This window comes from Perognathus longimembris, chromosome 12 (assembly GCF_023159225.1).
Source record: "Perognathus longimembris pacificus isolate PPM17 chromosome 12, ASM2315922v1, whole genome shotgun sequence".
NCBI classification, from domain to species: domain Eukaryota; kingdom Metazoa; phylum Chordata; class Mammalia; order Rodentia; family Heteromyidae; genus Perognathus; species Perognathus longimembris.
The window spans coordinates 15,606,269-15,625,405 of record NC_063172.1 but is presented as its reverse complement, the minus strand read 5'-3'; the positions used below and the strand labels follow the sequence as shown (position 1 = coordinate 15,625,405).

Here is a 19,137-nt window from a genome sequence, read left to right as displayed (position 1 = left end):
GAAATACCAAAAGATGTCCCTGCAGTATTTAAACAAATGCACACTTGGAAAGAATGTGACCAAGTGAGTGCTAGGGTAATTCTGATAAGAACCTAACCCATATCATGAAGGAAATAAAAGAAGGACTGGACCTCTGCTGGGAGGAGAGGAAGGGGCCAGGGAGGCAGGACCTAGCTCCCTCTTGCTCAAAGTAACCTAGCTGACCAAGGCTGGTCACCAGCTGGCTGTGGCCCGAGGCCTGCTCCTCCACGCCTCTGTGTTCACACTCTGTACATTCACAGCCTCGCCTCACTCCTAGGCCTCCCAACCCAGAATACTCCTGGCTAAACTGGTAAGTACTCTACTGTGTGATACGAAAGGGCTTGCGATTCTTATCAGCACACATCTTTTTTTTATTATTATTATTAAAGAAAACTAATTTCTTCTTTATACCTTTCTGTACTTTCTAAAAATGTATTGGAGAATTAATAGATTCCCTGAAAGGTCATGAAGTGTCTTTCTAATGAGGATGGGGGGGGGGTGTACATGGCTGCCACGTCAGCACTTGGAAGATGGCGGCAGGAGGATCAGGAGTTCAAGGCAATCCTGGGCTACATACAGTGAATTTGGGGCCAAGCTGCTATAACTAGAAAGACCCTACCTCAAGAAGGGTGGAGGAGCTGGGAATATGGCCAAGTGGCAAGATTCCTTGACTCGTATACATGAAGCCCTAGGTTCGATTCCCAGCACCACATACAAAGAAAAGGCCAGAAGTGGCGCTGTGGCTCAAGTTGGCTGAGTGGTAGCCTTGAGCAAAAAGAAGCCAGGGACAGTGCTCAGGCCCTGAGTCTCAAGCCCCGGGACTGGCAAAAAGAAAAAAAAAAAAAAAAAAAGAAGGGTGGAGGAAAGCTGGGCACTGGTGGCTCACTCTGGTACTCCTAGCTACTCAAGAGGCTGAGATCTGAGGGTCACAGTTCAAAGCCAGCCAGAGCAGGAAAGTCCATGAGACTCTTAAGACCAATTAACTACCAGAAAACTGAAAGTGGCTCTGTGGCTCAAAGTGCTAGAGCATTAGCCTTGAGCAGAAGAGCTCAGAGACAGCACCCAAGCTCCGAGTTCAAGTCCATGACTGACAAAAAAAGATAGGGGTGGGGGGCAGAAGTGTGTGTGTGTGTGTGTGTGTGTGTGTGTGTGTGTGTGTGTGTGTGTGCTTATTCTGGGAGGGGAGAAAAAGAAGCCAGACCGTTCTCCTTACTTCTTGGTAGAGACATATTCTGACCTTATATTCTACAAGATCAAGGAGCATGGTTAGAAGAACAAAATACAAGCAAATAACCAAGAACATGTGAAATGAACAGCAAAAACATAAAAAAAAAACCTTAGAAGAATCTATCAAGGTTTAACAAATGCTTCAAGATTGAAACTTAAGTTCTAGAAATTGTTTTAGGAATTCCTTTGGAGATTATATACATAATATATACCCATATATATGTGTGTATATATATTCTGAAATATATTTTCTTCTATGACATATATTCTGTAATATATATTCTGCAAAGGAATATGTATATGTGTAATATTTCAGGCCAAAGAACTTAAATAATTCCCAAGAAAGAAAATAAATCACTGAAATGTTGCTCAAAAAAGCAAAGTAAAAACAACTTTCTAGAACTGTTCGAAAGAGAAGGGAGGAGGGGCTTGCTGTTTCCATCTTCATTCAGAAAAATCACAATTATAGCCTCTCTGATTTTGAATTCAAACATAAATTTCCTCACAGGTTTTTTTAAAAGAAAAAGGAAGGGATCTAAGAAAACAGAGTTGGGCTTTTGTCTTTAATCCCCCAAATTCAACCCTTGCTCTTTTGTACCTAGAGACCCAACTTTCAACACTGATGCCCTAAGTGCTACATTTTGAAATAGAACAAGAGGGAATATTGTTGTATCCTCTTGCTATGATTGCAGGAATAAATCAAACCTCTTCATTGGGACTCACTATGAGACCAGAAGAGAAGCTTTGAAAAAGAAAAGAAGCAAAACGTGTTTTTAAACATAAACACCATTGTAGAATATTTTAGCAGTTCTTTTAAAAAAAAAAAACATTTGTTTCTTTTGCATTCAAAATCACAAAGTGAGGGTAACTAGAATCCCTGGAGGCGAGGGGCAGCCTAGCATCAGCAGAAATAGAAGAGTCACTGGGAGTCAGGAGACACTGGGGATAGGAGAGCCAGGGGCCCTGCTCACGGATCATGAGGTACTCCGCTGCTGCCCAGGTGGTTATGACAGGGATGAAGTTGCTGAAAGATGGCCATACAACTCCCAAGACTAAGAAGATGGGATCTTGGGCTAGGCATGATGTTCCATGCCTGTAATCCGAGCTCCTGGAGAGGTGGTTTTAGGCCATTAGGACAAAGCATGAGATTCTATCTGAAAAATATACACGCATGCACACATGCATGCATGTGCACCCAGACACACACACACACAGACTGGGGCACAGTACAAGTGGCAGAGTTTTTGTGTGGCAAAGAGAAAGAGAAGGAAGAAGAGAATAAGGAGGGGAGAAGTCCTGTCCTCCAGGATGGCCTCTCCTAGAGGACGCACAGGTAAAGTCCAGCTGAGAAGAAAGTGCAGGTAAGGCCAAGCCACAGCAGAGCCGGGGGACACCTAACCATGCCAGGCTGTAGATTAAGTCTTGAGATCCGACATAATTAAACAACTTCACTGAGTTTTCTATCCCAAATTGCAGGATTATAGCTAAGAGGATTTTCAAAAACAAAAACACATATAAGGAACTCCTTTAAGATGCATGTGAGATCTGCAGGGTCAGCAGGGAATGAAGACCGCTAAGAGTACATCCTGAAGGCAAATTAAAAGCAGATTAAGAGTATGCTAATATAGCTATATGCACGTTTTAAAAAGATAAGTTTAAATTATGGAAATTGTCTTTGGAAGACTAATAGATTCAAATGTTGGAGTGAAGCTAGGTATGGTGGTTCATTCCTGTAATCCCAGCACTTGGGATACAAGGCAGGAAGATCACAGGCTCAAGGTCAGCTTGGAAAATCTTGTTTTAAAAACAAAACAAAAAAATGTATTAAAATCTCCGATGAACACAGAAAAACGGTCTCACTCCCATGTAGGTTTTAAACAAGGATAAGAAGTAACTTATTCACCATTTAATCCAGTGCCTCATACTCTTTGGCTAGATGTCTTACATTTCGTCATTCAGTAAAAATAAATTTAATTACCAGTCTAAGATTTTTATAAATATTTTCTTTACCCCAATTATTTTCTCACTAGTGACTTTGTGAAATGTACAAGACTCGGTGGTTTGTATAACAGCCTGAGCAAGCTTTATTAATTGTTTCTTATCATATTTCTACTTCCTATTCTTAGGTTACAGTTTCTGTCTATATGTTTGCTCAATAGGTCAATAAATTTCAATAAAAATGGATTTTTAAGTTATAGTTGCAATGGCCTTTAGAATTCTAACCAGGCCCATCCTCATAAAGATGGTGGTCAGAAATACGAATCAGTTTCCCCGGAAGTCTTGGTCAGCATTAGAGGACTGGTCAACTGTGTCAACTTTTGAGAGCGGGTGAGGAATGAGGCAGAGCTGAAACAAGCTTTGCTTCATGGAGAGATCTGCAATTCCCTCAGCTCGGGTCTGCACAAGCTCATGAATGTGTGGCCTCTTCTGCTGTGAGTCACGCTAACCCAGAGGATGATCCAATTAGACAAAATTACTATTCATCCCTGTGTTCTTTGCGCTGCAGAGGGCAAGGTGACTTCCATGCTAAAATTATTACAGAAGACCAACTGCCTGCTTGAGTTCAAATACCCATCATTTTAGTTACCCATTCCACTATTCTTCTGTAGTAAACTTGGGGGAAATCCACCCTGTTGATAAATTTCAGTATGATCGCAACCTAGGTTGTCATATACTTCTGGAAGTCCAGCTGGAATAAAGACAACAAAATCCGAATGTCTATTGTAAAGAGAGTTTCCTCTGCCTTTGAGTGTTTGTTTGCATGACACAGAGTCAATTCTCATCCTCTCTACAGGTCTCTGGATGACTATGTCGCCGAGGAAAGCTCTTGTGGTGATTCTGAACCCCTCTCAAGCCCAGTGCCTCACCTTTCGCCACCACAGCTCTTAGGTCACTGCATTGCTCAAGGCTGACCAAAGTCGCCGATTCATTCACCCTCCCAGGAAATCACCAGGTAAAAGCCACCTACAACCCTTTTGGTCCTCTGCCCAGCCATTGGATGACTGTGTCTTAATTTGCTGTCTCAGGATCTAGGTAGATGTCTACTCATTATAGTTAATTTGCATAATTTTCACAAAGGGATTAGTTCGAAGATGTCATGGGTTAACTATGGGTTGCAGCCAGTTCCTTTTTGCTAGCAAACTTCTCCGGTTTTGTTTACTATGGCCCAAATATCAGGAAGGACATAATCATTCATTTTGTTTTTTAGTCTATATCCCCAAATCTGATAAATTAATCAGATCTGACTAAATAGTCCTTCAAAATGCTTCTGAAACTCAACTTACAGTAGTATCATTTCTACCACTAATATCCTGGTGAACGACATTTATCATCTCCCACTCTTACTTATGTCCATGGAGACACATGTGTGTGTCAACGTGTAAATTGTATGCCAACACAAGTATATGCATGCACAAATACAATCTAACTACATTGCCTTACCCATACATGTCACACATATGTACATGTATTGTATATATATATGCATATATATACATATATATGACATCAAAAACAAACATTTCCAAGTATGAGCTAATTACATATTTTTCTCAGCTAGCAAGTTCAGAGATGACGCATTTCACAACACAGACACACACAGACACACACACACACACACACACACACACACGGCAATACTTACCGGCTGACCCCCCCACCACCTGTGATTAAATTTCTCTCGCCCTCGGAGATGGAAGGTGGCATCAAACACTGGGTCGTACATGGAGTTGCCAACAATCCCATGAGACTCAGGATACAAACCCTTCAGACAAAGCAAAGTTATTGTTAAAGCAACATAACTTGCATGTATTCGTTCTGTTACAAATGCCATTATCACAGGTTTTAAAATAAAGTTCAATTTCCAAAACCAGTTAAGATATTTATAGGGTGTTACCATATATCAGCCCTAGGCAAAGATAAATATTGGCTACTAGTTCCTAAATCATCCGAGAAATCTGACATAACTATAAAAGTTAAATATTTGGTTTTTGACTGATAACAATAAAATGTATTACTTTAGTTTGACATTCATGCATGTGTCTCCAAAGATTCTTCTGTTTCCAAATATGACTTTGCTTTCTTAAGTTAAATTCTATTTCTTCCTTCAAACCACAATAAGGAAGAAACAAAAAGGGGGAGGAAAGGAATGAGGAAAAGAGAGGATGGAAAAAGGAATGAAAGGAGGAGACAAAGGAGGAGGAGAAGAACAACAACAACAAGAGCAAGAAGAAGGAGGAGGAGGAGACTATATTTGAAAGAAGTAAAATTTATGGCACCTGAAAAATTAATGAAAACACAGAGGACACCAATATCAGCACTGACACTATCACAGTGATGGGAAATTTCTGTTAGTGTTCTCTGGAGCATATGTGTGTCATTACATAGCAAGAACAACTGCAGAGGAAGAAGTGACATAGATAAGGAACTTCAGCATTGTGGTTTCTTTTTGCTTAAATCTGGATTGCAATCAAGGTTAATTTCTGTTAAGAACATCAAGCTATAAACCCTAAAATAATTCCATGGAGTTTACATAAACATGGTACAAAATGAGCAATGCATTAATTAGCTAATTAAACAATGGATTAACTCATTTTTAGGTTGATAATGCAAAATATATTATTTCTTACATGATGCTAAAGAGTCAGGGTGTATCAAGTTATGTGTATTTGCAAATGCAATGCAATACAACATACACACACACACACACACACACACACACACACAGAGAACAGTCCTGAAATCAACTACTGCAAGTTCAGAAAGGGACAACAGACCCTTTGGAATATGAAAGGTTTAATATGTGTATGTGTCCAGGCAGAGCTACACCTCAAAAAGGCTTCAGTTCTAACACGGCAATACCTACGACTAACACGGTTCTATTTCCCACCACATTGTAAAAGGCGTTTGCTGCAAACAGCTGACACCAGTAAGAAAGGAAGGAGAAAGATTTCTTTGAACACAGTTTTAAAACGCTCCCCTTCCAAATCACTCCAGACCTCTGAACACCCATCCTTTGAGACAAATACTTACTGTAGCCAAAGTGTACAAGTTAGGGAAGGTTTTTGTAGGGTACACGGGCCTCATGTAAGGAGAATGTGTGCCACAGGACCCTGGAATAAGCATGTTGGACATTAGGACCAGAGAAGCAACAGGAATCCATCAGTATATCAAACCATGGTAGACATCATCATCTATTCTTGTGTTTCCAATCACCAGAGACAATGGGAACAGCAGGTCCTGATCTCAAAGTCTATAACCAAGATCTGACTGGTATGGATGATTACGTGGAGGAGGGGCAGGACTTACGAAGCTTCTCGATGTTGGGCATCACTTTGCTGCCTTTCTTCATGTACGATGCCCGGAAGCCATCCACAGAGAAGATGATCAGCGGAGGGCGGGCAAACCTTCAACAGTCATGGGTTAAGCCTTAGAACAAGTTCACAGTTTTTATTGTCACCCTTTTCCATAATTGGGACCAATTGTTTCCAAGAAGAATCTTTAAGAAAGGGTGATGGCTGGGCCAACCTGGGCTTCCAGCCACATAACCTTGAAGGGAACTGAATTCCAGAGGGCAATGACCAAAGTCACAAAGGACATGGGTCCAGATTTCCATTCCTCTACTGTCTTGGCTCTGGCCTGTCACCTTACAAATAAGGCTACAAAATAATATTGTCCAAAATCCAGTTATATCTGCGTAAAATGTGCATTCTCCCATTTGCCCCAGAAAACCCCTACTCATTCTTTAAAACCCAGCTTTTAGTTTCCTATTCCATAGTGTTTATTTTCTCAAGTTTCTGGGTTCCTTTAAATATTAATTTCTACTTCTCCTAGCACTCATAGTTATATCATTATACATTTTATTGTAATGATGTTTCTCTTCCTCCTACATTTCAAAACCTTGTCTGTATGTTGCCTGTTTTTCTATTTTGTGGACCCACCGTATGACTTCAACAAATACCTACTGAAAATATAATAATAAAATAATAGCCAGGCACTGGTGGCTCACTCCTGTAATCCTAGCTACTCAGGAGACTGAAATCTGAGGATTGCAGTTCAAAGCCAACCCAGGCAGGAACAGCCATGAGACTCTTAGCTACAATTAGCCACCAGAAAACTGGAAGTGGAGCTTTGGCTCAAAAATGACAAAGCTTTGAACACCAGCACCCAGGCCCTGAGTTCAAGGCCCCAGGACTTACAAAAAAAAATAATATATTAATTAATGAGTAGGCAATTACTAACATCCCACCACTAGAGCTAAGCACTTATAAACACATTCTTTCAAGCTTAATAAAATAATATCAAAAATAATTTACATCATGAAGATATAAATAATAATAATCCATCAACAAAGGATAAAATTCTTCATCTACTCAGGCCAGATCTGATGAAATGATAGTCTAAAGATACATGGACCAATGAGACTTGAGAACATTAACATATGTACAGATTATTTTTCTAATAGCATATATCAGTTTATTTGAAGCCCATGAGAAATAAGACATATTTCAAATGAGCTGCATAAAAGCATTTAAGATCATGCTACAGGAGGGTTCCCTATTGTCAAGACTCTTGTCACTCACCAAGCCTCTGCTCCATGGACCTCTTTCCATTTAGAAATAACTGAGCACTGTTTTGTGAGCCATTACTGAGACTAGATCTCAGGATCTCACACTCTCACTTGACTTTTTCCAACAAGGCTGGTCCTCTCCCACTTGAGCCACATTTCCACTCCTGGTTTTTTGCAGGTTAACTGAAGAGAAGAGGTTCATGGACTGTTTCTAGGCTAGCTCACTTCAAACCTCAATCCTCAGATCTTGGCCTTCTGAGTAGCTAGGATTATAGGCTTGGATTACCAGGGCCAAGTTAACCTGAGCTCATTTAAAACAGTCAGAAATTTCTGTCATCCATTCCTCAAACCCAGAGAAGTTCAAATAGCTCACTAAGGTGAGAGAGAGAGAGAGAGAGAGAGAGAGAGAAATAAAGACATCTAGATACTACAATGTGTGTTCCAGACTGTATTGCCTAACACAAAAAGACATCGAAAGACCAAATATATTATGAATATATATTTGCTGCCCAGTATTTTAAAGGTCTGTGAAGTTTCTTAGAAGGCCTGATGTCGGTGGCACTTGACCTAGGGGGTGTCACTCTGTTTGTTGTCCCCTCACAAGGCAGGGCCTCAAATGAATCAAGTTCCTATCGCATCTGGTAGGCCTAACCTTCTTGGATGACAGTTTTTAGAATTTCTATACACTTATTTTTCCCCTCTCTCCCAGCCTCCCAAAAAGATTTTTTGAAAAAAAAATAGAACTCTATGAGGAAATACCTGAGGAAAAAAATTACCACCAGAAATATTTCTATCGTTGGATGCATGTTCTAGAATGTTCACCTAGGATGCAACCTGAGGGCTACTCAGAGCCCAATGTCTACAGTGGAACTAGGGGGAGTTATCTCTCCAGTCACAGCTTAAGGATAGTTTTTGCCTACAGAAAAGAATTTCCAGTTGACATTGTTTAGAGCAAATGTACCCATCTGTTCTCTGTGATATTTTAACAAGAAACATGGAAGACTTCATAATACTCCTGGAGACCACTTACCCGGCTGGGCACTCAGGGGCCTTTATTTCTTCACAGTCATCATCTACCCAATGTGATTCTCCTACAAGGAAAAGAGTGACAACACTGATTGTGAAGTTGAATTAGAAATGTCACCCAGGGGCTGAAACACACAAGCACAGGATCTATGCCCCGTTTGATACGTATTTATGAGACACTAGCTAAAAAGACATTCTGAAATAAAGTCCAGTGTCTAGTTTGGCTTTGAAAATACACCCATACATGGTAGGAAAGCTAAGATTTAATAACCTCAAGTGATGTTTATTCAAGCCTTCAAGTCTAAATGGTTTGTAGATTAAAAAAAAAAAAACCCAGTGGCGTCAGTGAACAAAATTTCATGTTTGTATCCCTCCAGAAATAAACTGTTTGGCCATTAGTTGGAACATTCTTTTCCCTGCCACTGAAGATCTCAAAGCCATAGAAAGCCTGACACAACTTCCCTTCAGAAAAGGGGAAAGACTTACAATATACTGAGATGGCCAGAAGAAAACGCAACACAGAAGTGATTTGCCAATGGGTGTGGTTGAATGTATAAATGAAAACCAATGCTGTCTCCCATTCTTATCTTCCACTCACATCTGGGAGTAGAGCAGATGCTCAAGTCTGTTCTGAGTTCCTTCTAGCAAGGATAGAGAACAGAATCCAGGTGCCCGTAGCTCAGGCCTGTAATCCTAACTACTCAGGAGGCTGACACTGGAGGATTCTAGTTCAAAGTCAGTCCAAGAAGACAAATTTGACTGTTATCCCCAGTGGATCAGCAAAAAGAAAATAGAAGTGGAGGTGTGGCTCAAGTGGTCTTTGAGCAGAAAAAGCTAAGCAAGAGTGTAGCAGGAAAGGGCTTGAATTTTAAAATAGATTTCTACTGTGGTATCCTCCCCCAAAGCTCATGTGACATGAATTGTTATTCTAAAGGAGCCCACAGTTCCCTTCTAGCCCATCATTGCTATCCAAAGGCATCAGGTCCCAGGGGAGCCTTTAACCAACGACCTCGACCTCGTCCTCAGTCACATCCCCATCCCTGCTGTCCCATCCTGCTTCCGGGTCCTTCAATAAACTTCATGGATCAACCTCTCTTGGGCTCTGCTACTAATAAACCTGATCTCAAACCATGCAGAAAATGTAAGCAATCTCTTAATGATGATGGTTTAATCTACTTAAGGGGGTGTAGCTCCTTCAGGTCATTGAAATGTGAAGTAAGCAAAGCTAAGAAAGATGCACAGGGGAATTCATCAATGTAACTCCTTCCCTCTTCCCAAATCCACATCCTAGGTGCTACATCCGTGGTACCCAAGTGCTCTGGGAGCTTCTCACGGGTTTTTATTCTTTAGAGATCTGAAGTCAACATGCATATACACACAAACCAGTTTGCTAACGTATGTCATGTGCAAGGGAGGGTTCCAGTGGTGGAACTCCTTTCCACAACTACGTTACCATTTCACAACATAAATACCAGGAAGCTGAAACATTTGTGGTCTGGAGTGAGAGGGAGGGGGACGCAAAGGGAAGAGGGCAGACAAATGGGGAGGGAACGGGTGGGCAAATGGAGACATACCAGCCAAAGCACATCTGATCTGTGAAAATGGAAGCAGGAAACTTGAAGGGCTGGGTGGTGTTGAGCGAGATGGGGGAGAACAAGGAAGGGCTGACATGGGTCAAGATGTACTGTACTTATAAACTGACACGCTGAATTGAAACCTCTTTGTACAATGACTTCTTAAAAAATAAAAGGCTAAATCAGAAATTTTTAAACAATCCCAAATATAAATTAAATAAGTCAAACCCAAAGCCTTGTACCTTTGCACACCACTTGGTAATTGGTGCAGCAATCTCCCCGGGCCAGGCAGTCCTCAGAGCAGTGACAAGCGTTCTCCTCATTGCGTACTTCTCCACATCTGTCCTTAGTGCATTCCCAGCCACGAGCTGAAAGCATCACCATCAAACACACTCACTGCTGTGCACAAACCAAAGGAAAGAGGCCACAACTGCTCCCAAGAGTTTCCAGCGAAAAGAGCTCAAATCCCACATCACTGAATCCGCTTGTGCAATTTCAGCCAGCCAGACGCCGAGGAGATACTTGGAGCCCATACAGATAGGTGAATTCCTAATTTTTTTTTCAAATCAGAAGGCCCAGTCAAAGTACAATTGACCTTTCTGGGGGGAAATAGAACCCACAAAAGCAAACAGTGTGCCCATCATTCCTGAATTGTCCTAAAAAAAACACAGGGTCTCTGAGGTTTGTGATGGGCAGAGATACCATTGCAGGAATCTTCTCCACCTTCTGCTTTCTTTTTTTTTTTTTTTTTTTTTTTGCCAGTAATGGGGCTTGAACTCAGGGCCTGAGCACTGTCCCTGGCCTCTTTTTGCTCAAGGCTAGCACTCTGCCACTTGAGCCACAGCGCCACCTCTGGCTTTTTCTATATATGTGGTACTGAGGAATCAAACCCAGGGCTTCATGTATATGAAACAAGCACTTTTACCACTAGGCCATATTCCCAGCCCCACCTTCTGCTTTTTTGTTTTTAGAAGTATCTTTATTAAACTTAAATCCCTTTGATTTAAACACATGACCAAATTGTCTCTACCTGCCAAAGGTTAAAGTTCTAAAAACCAGGAGCAATATAAAGGGCAAGGGGCCGGGGTGAGGGGGCGGTGTTCAGTGTAGAGCGCTTGCCTAGCATGTAGGAGCCCCTGGGTTTGATTGCCAGCAAAGAAAGAGAGAGAAAGGGGCTGGGGATATGGCCTAGTGCTTGCCTTGTATACATGAGGCCCTGGGTTCGATTCCCCAGCACCACATATACAGAAAACGGCCAGAAGTGGTGCTGTGGCTCAAGTGGCAGAGTGCTAGCCTTGAGCAAAAAGAAGCCAGGGACAGTGCTCAGGCCCTGAGTTCAAGGCCCAGGACTGGCCAAAAAAAAAAAAAGAGAGAGAGAGAGAAAGACAGACACAGATAGACAGAGACAGAAAGAAAAAGGAAGTATGGAGGAAGGAAGGGACAGTGGGAGGAGGGAGAAAGAGAGAATGGAAGAGAGGAGAGAAGGAGAAAGAGAGAAGGGAAAGAAAGGAAGGGAGGAAAGGAGGGAGGGAGGAAGAGAAGGAGGGAGGGAGGGAGGGAAGGAGGGAGGGAGGGAGGGAGGGAAGGAGGGAGGGAGGGAAGGAGGGAGGGAGGGAGGGAGGGAAAGAAGAAGAAGGGGATGAAGGGGAGGAAGAGAGGGAGGGAGGGAGTGGAAGAAGGGGAGGGAGGGAAGGGAGAGAGGAGAGGGGAAGAGGGAAGAAGGACAGGAAGGAGAGGAGGGAAGAAGGGCAGGAAGGACAGGAGGAAAGGAGGGAGAGGGGAAGGGGAAGGAGGAAAATAAAGGAAGTTAAAACACATTCAAACACTCTGTGGCAGTCTCTACAGCAGAAATCTCTGCTTTCACAGATGTTGGTGGGTGGGGACTAGAGTGACTCCTGTCTGAGCATCCGTGACTGATAGCTCACAGTTCAACTCTTCTGAGAGATGAAAAGTAAGCTTTCCATGTTCATCACTGCACTGTATTTTCTGTTAGTCTGCTTGTTTGACTTTCATCCCATTGACTACAAAGCTCTTTTCACCACTGTAATTCCAGTCTCCGACTCAAAGGCTGTAACGCTATGGCCGACACATGGTAGGCATTCAATGAGATTTATGAACTCTCATTGGAAATAGCCATGAAAAATAAACTATGGCTCTTGAAATCCGAGACACTGAGACTGTCCATGGGTAATTCGCAAATACAACCATCTTTATCCCATGCTGTCTATGTTCAGATGCTCAGGATATATTGACCAACAAGACACATGACCCCTGTGTTCACAGCACTTTCATTTCAACTGGAAAACACTGCCACACACAAGGATCCTAATCAAGTATCATGCATTCATCATAGTAGCAAAATTGGAGGTAATATAAATATTGGTGAATTATTCAATGAATTCAGTTTCAACTGTTCGAGGAAATACCAACATAGCCATTTAAAAGGAATATATGTATCAAAGTTTATAGATACAAATATTGCTACACACACACACACACACACACACACACACACATACACACAGAGCCATGAAGAGCAGGAAGAATTTACACTGAAACTTTGTTTCTAGAGTACTTGTGTCTGCATAGCAGAATCCCTGAGACTTCTCTTTCCTCCTTCCATTGTTTATTGTTATTCGATATCTGACTCTTCCACACTCAGCCTATGCTGCCTTTGTACACAGGAACATTTTATGAAATGTTATTACAGTCTATTTAACCTAGGAAGAAAGGCTTGAGCTACCTTCAGGGAGAGAGCTTCGCCAGAGTCCCATGACTTTAAGACCAAGACTTGGAAAGTTGATATAACCTGTCAGGGGCAAAATTCTCAAGTATGGAGAAGATATAAGATGTTAGTAAAATTCTCTGTCCTATACAAACACAGACTGCTATTGGAAATAACGTTTTAAAGCTACAAGAACTTTGCTGGAACATCTGTTGTGTTCATACACTTTATTTACAAGAGTCTCAGTACATAAGTTTGCAGACTCACAGCTAAGAACCTGGAAAAGGAAAACAACCAAAAAATGTGATAAAATGTCTGGAAAATACATTATATATATATGTTTAGTAGGACATATATATATACATATACATATATAAAATTATACACACATATATAAGGATATATATACATACAAAGGGTATATATTAGAATGGATATATATTAAGATAGATAGATAGATATCCCCAAATGTAGCTTTTTTTATTTTTCAGGAGGTGAGAGAGCAAATCAGAATTAGTGATGGGTTGAAGTTAATTTTATATAAATGAAGTTCTGGAGCCTAAAGAGAATCATGTCTCCATTTCTGAAGATACCATTTTAAAAAAATCAAATATTAACAAGAATTCCCAAGGTAGGCTTTTGAAGAAATCATTCATGCACAAAAGTTTTGTTGTTTGTTTGTTTGTTTGTTTTTAAAGCAATGATTTCTCAAGGAAGCCATGACATCCGTTTCCAGAGGCACTGAGAAGAGGGTGGCGCCGGGCCCTCTCAGACGGTTTGCCCAGGGGTGTGGTAGTTAGGCCGCAAGCTGGTGCAAAAGTCTAAAATGTTTGACTTTGAAAATGGCGGTAACAAGATGGCAAACGTCCCCCCTCTCCATGGTTCATGTACATTTGTTCAACATGCTGTTCATATTGTTCATATGCTGTAAGGACTATTTTAGCATAGAAGAAATGTAAAGCAAACCAAGAAAAGTTTAGAAGGAGATTTCAGAGCTACTAAGAGCACAAGGTGCCCAACAGAATTTCATAAAAATTCTCCATTTGCATAGAAAACAACGATTTTCTTAACCCAACACTATGAGAACGTGTACAGCTCTAGTCATGTGACCAAGCAGTGAATGTGGAAATTTCAGGAAGAGATGGAACTAATGAAGGTAAATCACAGCATGGCCGCAAATGCTTCCAAAATCACCATCTAATGTAGCTGGAAAGAGCTCTTTATGGCTGAGCCAATGTAGTCCATAAGTTCATCCTAGAATCAACACTCATTCAAGACACAAAATAGTAGTCCACACTTTAGAAAGGCCAAAGCAGAGGGAGGCTCCAGCATGCACAATAGCACATAGCAAGGGCAACTTACCTGTCTTCAAACACAGTTCATCAAAGTCATGGCAGCAACTGCTGTAGCTCTTACACAGGTTGTCACACCGACATTCAGGAGGTCCAACTTCCTGAAGCTCAAAGCATCTACCCTTGCACGATCCAGAAGTGTTGGTCCAGGGGGAGTCCGATAATACTGCAAGGGATAAGATGAGAGGGTAGTGTCACCATGGGAAGGTGGCACCAGGAGCTATTCACAGGGCACTACCAGCAGACTGCATGAGAAACCTGGCTCTGTCACCGGCTCCCCATTGGTGACAGAGTTGTGACCAAACGCAACTGCATCCAGCGCTTCTGATCATCTTTGCTTACAAAATGGAAGTTTTCAGGCTGGGGATATGGCCTAGTGGCAAGAGTGCTTGCCTCATATACATGAGGCCCTGGGTTCAATTCCCCAGCACCACATATACAGAAAACGGCCAAAAGGGGTGCTGTGGCTCAAGTGGCAGAGTGCTAGCCTTGAGCAAAAAGAAACCAGGGACAGTGCTCAGGCCCTGAGTCCAAGCCCCAGGACTGGCCAAAATAAAAAGGAAGTTTTCAGCTAGGTGCTGGGGGACTCACACCTGTAATCCTAGCTACTCAGGAAGCAGAGACCTGTGGATTGAGGTTCAAAGCCAGTCCAGTCAGAAAATTCCATGACATTCTTATCTCCAATTAATGGGCAAAAAGCTGCAAATGGAGCTGTGGCTAAGTAGGGGTTCTAGAGCAAAAAAGCCAGAGGCCAGCTGGATACCAGTGGCTCCCAACTCTAATCCTAGCTACTCAGGAGGCTGAGATCTGAGGATTATGGTTCGAAGCTAGCCCAGGCAGGAAAGTCTGTGAGACTCTTATCTCCAATTAACCATCTAAAATCCGGAAGTGGATCTGTGGCTCAAAGCGAAGGAGCATTAGCCTTGAGCAAAAAACAAAAAAAAAACAAAAAACAAAAAACTGAGGGACAGTGCCAGGCCCTGAGTTCAAACCCCACAAACAAACAGACAAAAAGAAAAAAAGGTAAAAGAGAATGCAAGGCCCTGATTTCAACCCTCAGTGCCCACACACACACACACACACACACACACACACACACACACACACACACACAGGAAAATTTCAAATCAAATCAGCTTGATGGCCAATAAGATAGATAATTGAAAGCATTTAGGCCGCCACCAAGCAGACAGCTCCTACATTCACTGATGAGAGAGGCCTAACTCAACCCCGTGGGAAAGGCCACTAGCTGCCCCTATGGAGGGCATGCTATAGGACCAGGATTGTAGAATTTCAAGAGAGTTGTTGTTAACAGAATCTAGAATCTGCCTCCTCAGAAGTCAGTGAAAGAGATCATCTAGGATCTCAAAACCGCCCTGAGGTTTCAGAGCCATCTTGTGCTCATTAGGAGGCCCCTGGAGTACATATGCAGAGCGGTTGCTTGGATCCCTGATCTGGGTGCCATCCACACCAAAAGAGTCATCCACAGACATGCAACTGGCTCACCAGATAATGGGGAGAGAAAGCTTAAGTAGAAACAGCTTTGCAAGGCACTTCGTAGTAAATTCTGTAAAATACTTTGGCTTCATTTGTGACTATTTCGTTGGTGCACCATTGCTGGTAGCATGTTGCGTTCATACTTAAGTCTTTGTACCTTTCACTCAGGAGGAGTGGGGAATGAATAGAGGTGTCAGGTCTGCTCACAGGCCTCAGTGAGGGGTCCTCTGGTTTTGAGTGGCAGGTTACAGACAGGCAGAGGGATCGGTGACATTTCTCACTTTTCATGGCACATGGTTTTATAACTTTATGACATGTTGGGTAGCTATGAAGTACTACTACTGGCCAATGAATGTGTTCAGGGTCGTTTGGCAATAAAACTGGTTATGACTTGATCCAAGTGTTTAGCAATTGGGGCTAACCACACATCACTTCAATAGAATGTCGGTTCTTCAAGTCTTAACCGCCATGTAACTTACACTTCCCTTTAAGAAAATAATAAGTAACCCTGGTAGCTATAGAATGCATTGTGTACATTTATAATGCTGTGGTGTAAATGGTAGTGTCAATATTTTTTAATTAAGTGTTTTACATACACAGGAGTCTTGTCATTAAAGTCTGTGTAACTGAGGGCCCCACTAGTTTTCCCCTAACTACACTTCGTTTGTTAACATAGTAGTGAAACGCTCTATGTATTCATACAATGTATTGTGTCCTCATTTGACAACATGTTGAAGAACCCGCTAGCTGATTATGCAAACACTATTTGGGGAATTTTATTTCCCAGTGCTTTAGAATAAAATAGCAGTCATTCACACCAGCATTGTGTAATAGACTAAACTAGTATCTGTTGCATATCATTGTATTGTGGTTCATCTCATAATTAGGTTTTTGATCCTTTACTAAGAGGAAATAATGCCAAGGTTCCTTCTCTTCCTTGTGTGCTTCAGTATAAACTTGAGTGGAAGATGAATTCTGCCAGTTAAGATGGAGTTGGGTCCAGTTACTGTCAGGAGAAAGTCTGTTCCTAGAGATGGCCTTCCAAGTGGTTTTAAACTTTATTCTTCTAGGCTGAGTACCAGTGGTTCACACCTGTAATCCTAACTACTCAGGAGGCTAAGATCTGAAGATCATGGTTCAAAGCTAGTAGAGCAGGAAAGTCCATGAGACTTTTACCTCTGATAAACTACCAAAAAAAAAAGCTGGAAGTGGAGCTGTGGCTCAAGTGGTCTATAGAGTACTAGCCTTGAGTAAAAGAAACTCGGGGACAGCCTAGGCACTAAGTTCAAGCCCTAGGATCAGCATGTGTATATGCATGTGTATGTGTATGTGCACGCGTGCACACACACACACAAAATTATTCTTCGAATAAAGTTTTTAGGTCAATTATGCTTACTAAAGTTACAAATATATGTGTCGAAAATGCATACATACGTACATACATACATACATACATACATACATACATACATACATTTGAAAGCACTGAGCCTAGCCTAAAGCTAGAAGATGCTTTCTTCTATTTCTTTTAGTAGTAAAGTGCTAGACTTGAGCTAAAGAGCTCAGGGACCGTGCCCAGGCCCTGAGTTCAAGCCTCACAACCAATGGGGGAAAAAAGTATGTAAAAAAAACCTATGCCTTCCTGAGACTCTAAATCAGAGTATTCTATTGCATTCATTTAAATTCCTCAATCTCTTAAGTTAGACTTAACATTAAAATATCACATTCTATAATACGGCTTCTAAGATCATTTTCCTGAAAACATAATAATGGTGGCTGCATCTATCAGCTTGAGAGGTTCTTCCATTCTGCTTTCAAAGCTACATTGAAATTCCTAAAATTATCAAATGAACAGGTGCCTTCCCACTCCTCATATCATTTTCTATTTTCTCATAAAATTGTTAGCAGCATACCATGTCACATTTATCTACAGATGTGATTCATGTATCTTCAAACTGTCTTTTTTTTTTTTTTTTTTTTTTGTCAGTCCTGGAGCTTGGACTCAGGGCCTGAGCACTGTCCTGGCTTCTTTTTGCTCAAGGCTAGCACCCTGCCACTTGAGCTATAGCGCCACTTCTGGCTTTTTCTATATATGTGGTGCTGAGGAATCGAACCCAGGGCTTCATGTATATAAGGCAAGCACTCTTGCCACTAGGCCATGTTCCCAGCCCCTCAAACTGTCTTTTGTTTTGTTTTTGTTTTGTTTTTGTTTTTGTTTTGGCCAGTCCTGGGGCTTGGACTCAGGGCCTGAGCACTGTCCCTGGCTTCTGTTTGCTCAAGGCTAGCACTCTGCCACTTGAGCCACAGCGCCACTTCTGGCCGTTTTCTGTATATGTGGTACTGGGGAATCGAACCCAGGGCCTCATGTATACGAGGCAAGCACTCTTGCCACTAGGTCATATCCCCAGCTCCTCAAACTGTCTTTTGAAGCCACTAAAAATAATGGTAAAATGGACTGGGCAATCAAGCATCTAATAGCCAGGAGGTCACAAGTTAACAAATTTCCTTTTGTCAGTCAGGTATTAAATAGCTTGTAACTCGGAGAAGATATTCCATTTATACTTATGGGATGGAAGACTTTGCACATTGAGAGCTTTTCTAAAGTAGAGTCCCCAGTAATGCTGTAAAAGTGCACACACACACACACAAATGTGTGTGAGTGTCCCTGTGTACCTACGTTATGTCAGTCTTAAAGGCAAATCAAGTAACTACACCAGATGCTCAGGACAAAACTGTCAACTTTCCTAGCTATATAGGCAGTGGTTTGTAGTTCAAGGCTAGTCTGAGGAACAGAAACAAAATATAAACTTACAAGACTCCATAGCTAGGTGTGACCGTTTCTCCTGTAACCCCAGAAAGGTAGCCAAGCCAGTAGGAAGATCACAGTCCCGGCTGGTCTAGCCAGAAATAAAGACACTGCCTCAAAAGGAATTAACACTTTGAGAGCTAATCGAGTGTCTCATGGAGTAGAATGTCTGCCAGACAAGTGTGAGGCTCTTAGTTCAACCAGTATCAATAACAACAAGAAAAAGAACAGGAAATTAATTTCTGCTATCTTATTTGCCCCGCTCTCCCTTATGTGAATCCCAAAAGGAGTATAATTTATTCTGCCCATTTCCTACCTCCTTATAAATCTATAGATCTTTT

At 41.7% G+C, this 19,137-nt stretch overlaps 1 protein-coding gene across 7 annotated transcripts in view; it reads right to left on the bottom strand.

Annotated features, from left to right (window-relative positions):
* Positions 1–19,137, bottom strand: part of Enpp2 (ectonucleotide pyrophosphatase/phosphodiesterase 2) — a 106,473-nt gene that overhangs the window by 54,342 nt on the left and 32,994 nt on the right. For all 7 annotated transcript variants that reach the window (XM_048359126.1, XM_048359125.1, XM_048359127.1 and 4 more), the window contains exons 3-8: positions 14,504–14,659; positions 10,659–10,784; positions 8,847–8,907; positions 6,556–6,653; positions 6,280–6,359; positions 4,892–5,011 (exon numbers count right to left, since the gene is read on the bottom strand). In XM_048359126.1, the coding sequence (XP_048215083.1) occupies positions 4,892–5,011; positions 6,280–6,359; positions 6,556–6,653; positions 8,847–8,907; positions 10,659–10,784; positions 14,504–14,659 (641 nt within the window). The remainder of the gene's footprint in view (positions 1–4,891; positions 5,012–6,279; positions 6,360–6,555; positions 6,654–8,846; positions 8,908–10,658; positions 10,785–14,503; positions 14,660–19,137) is intronic.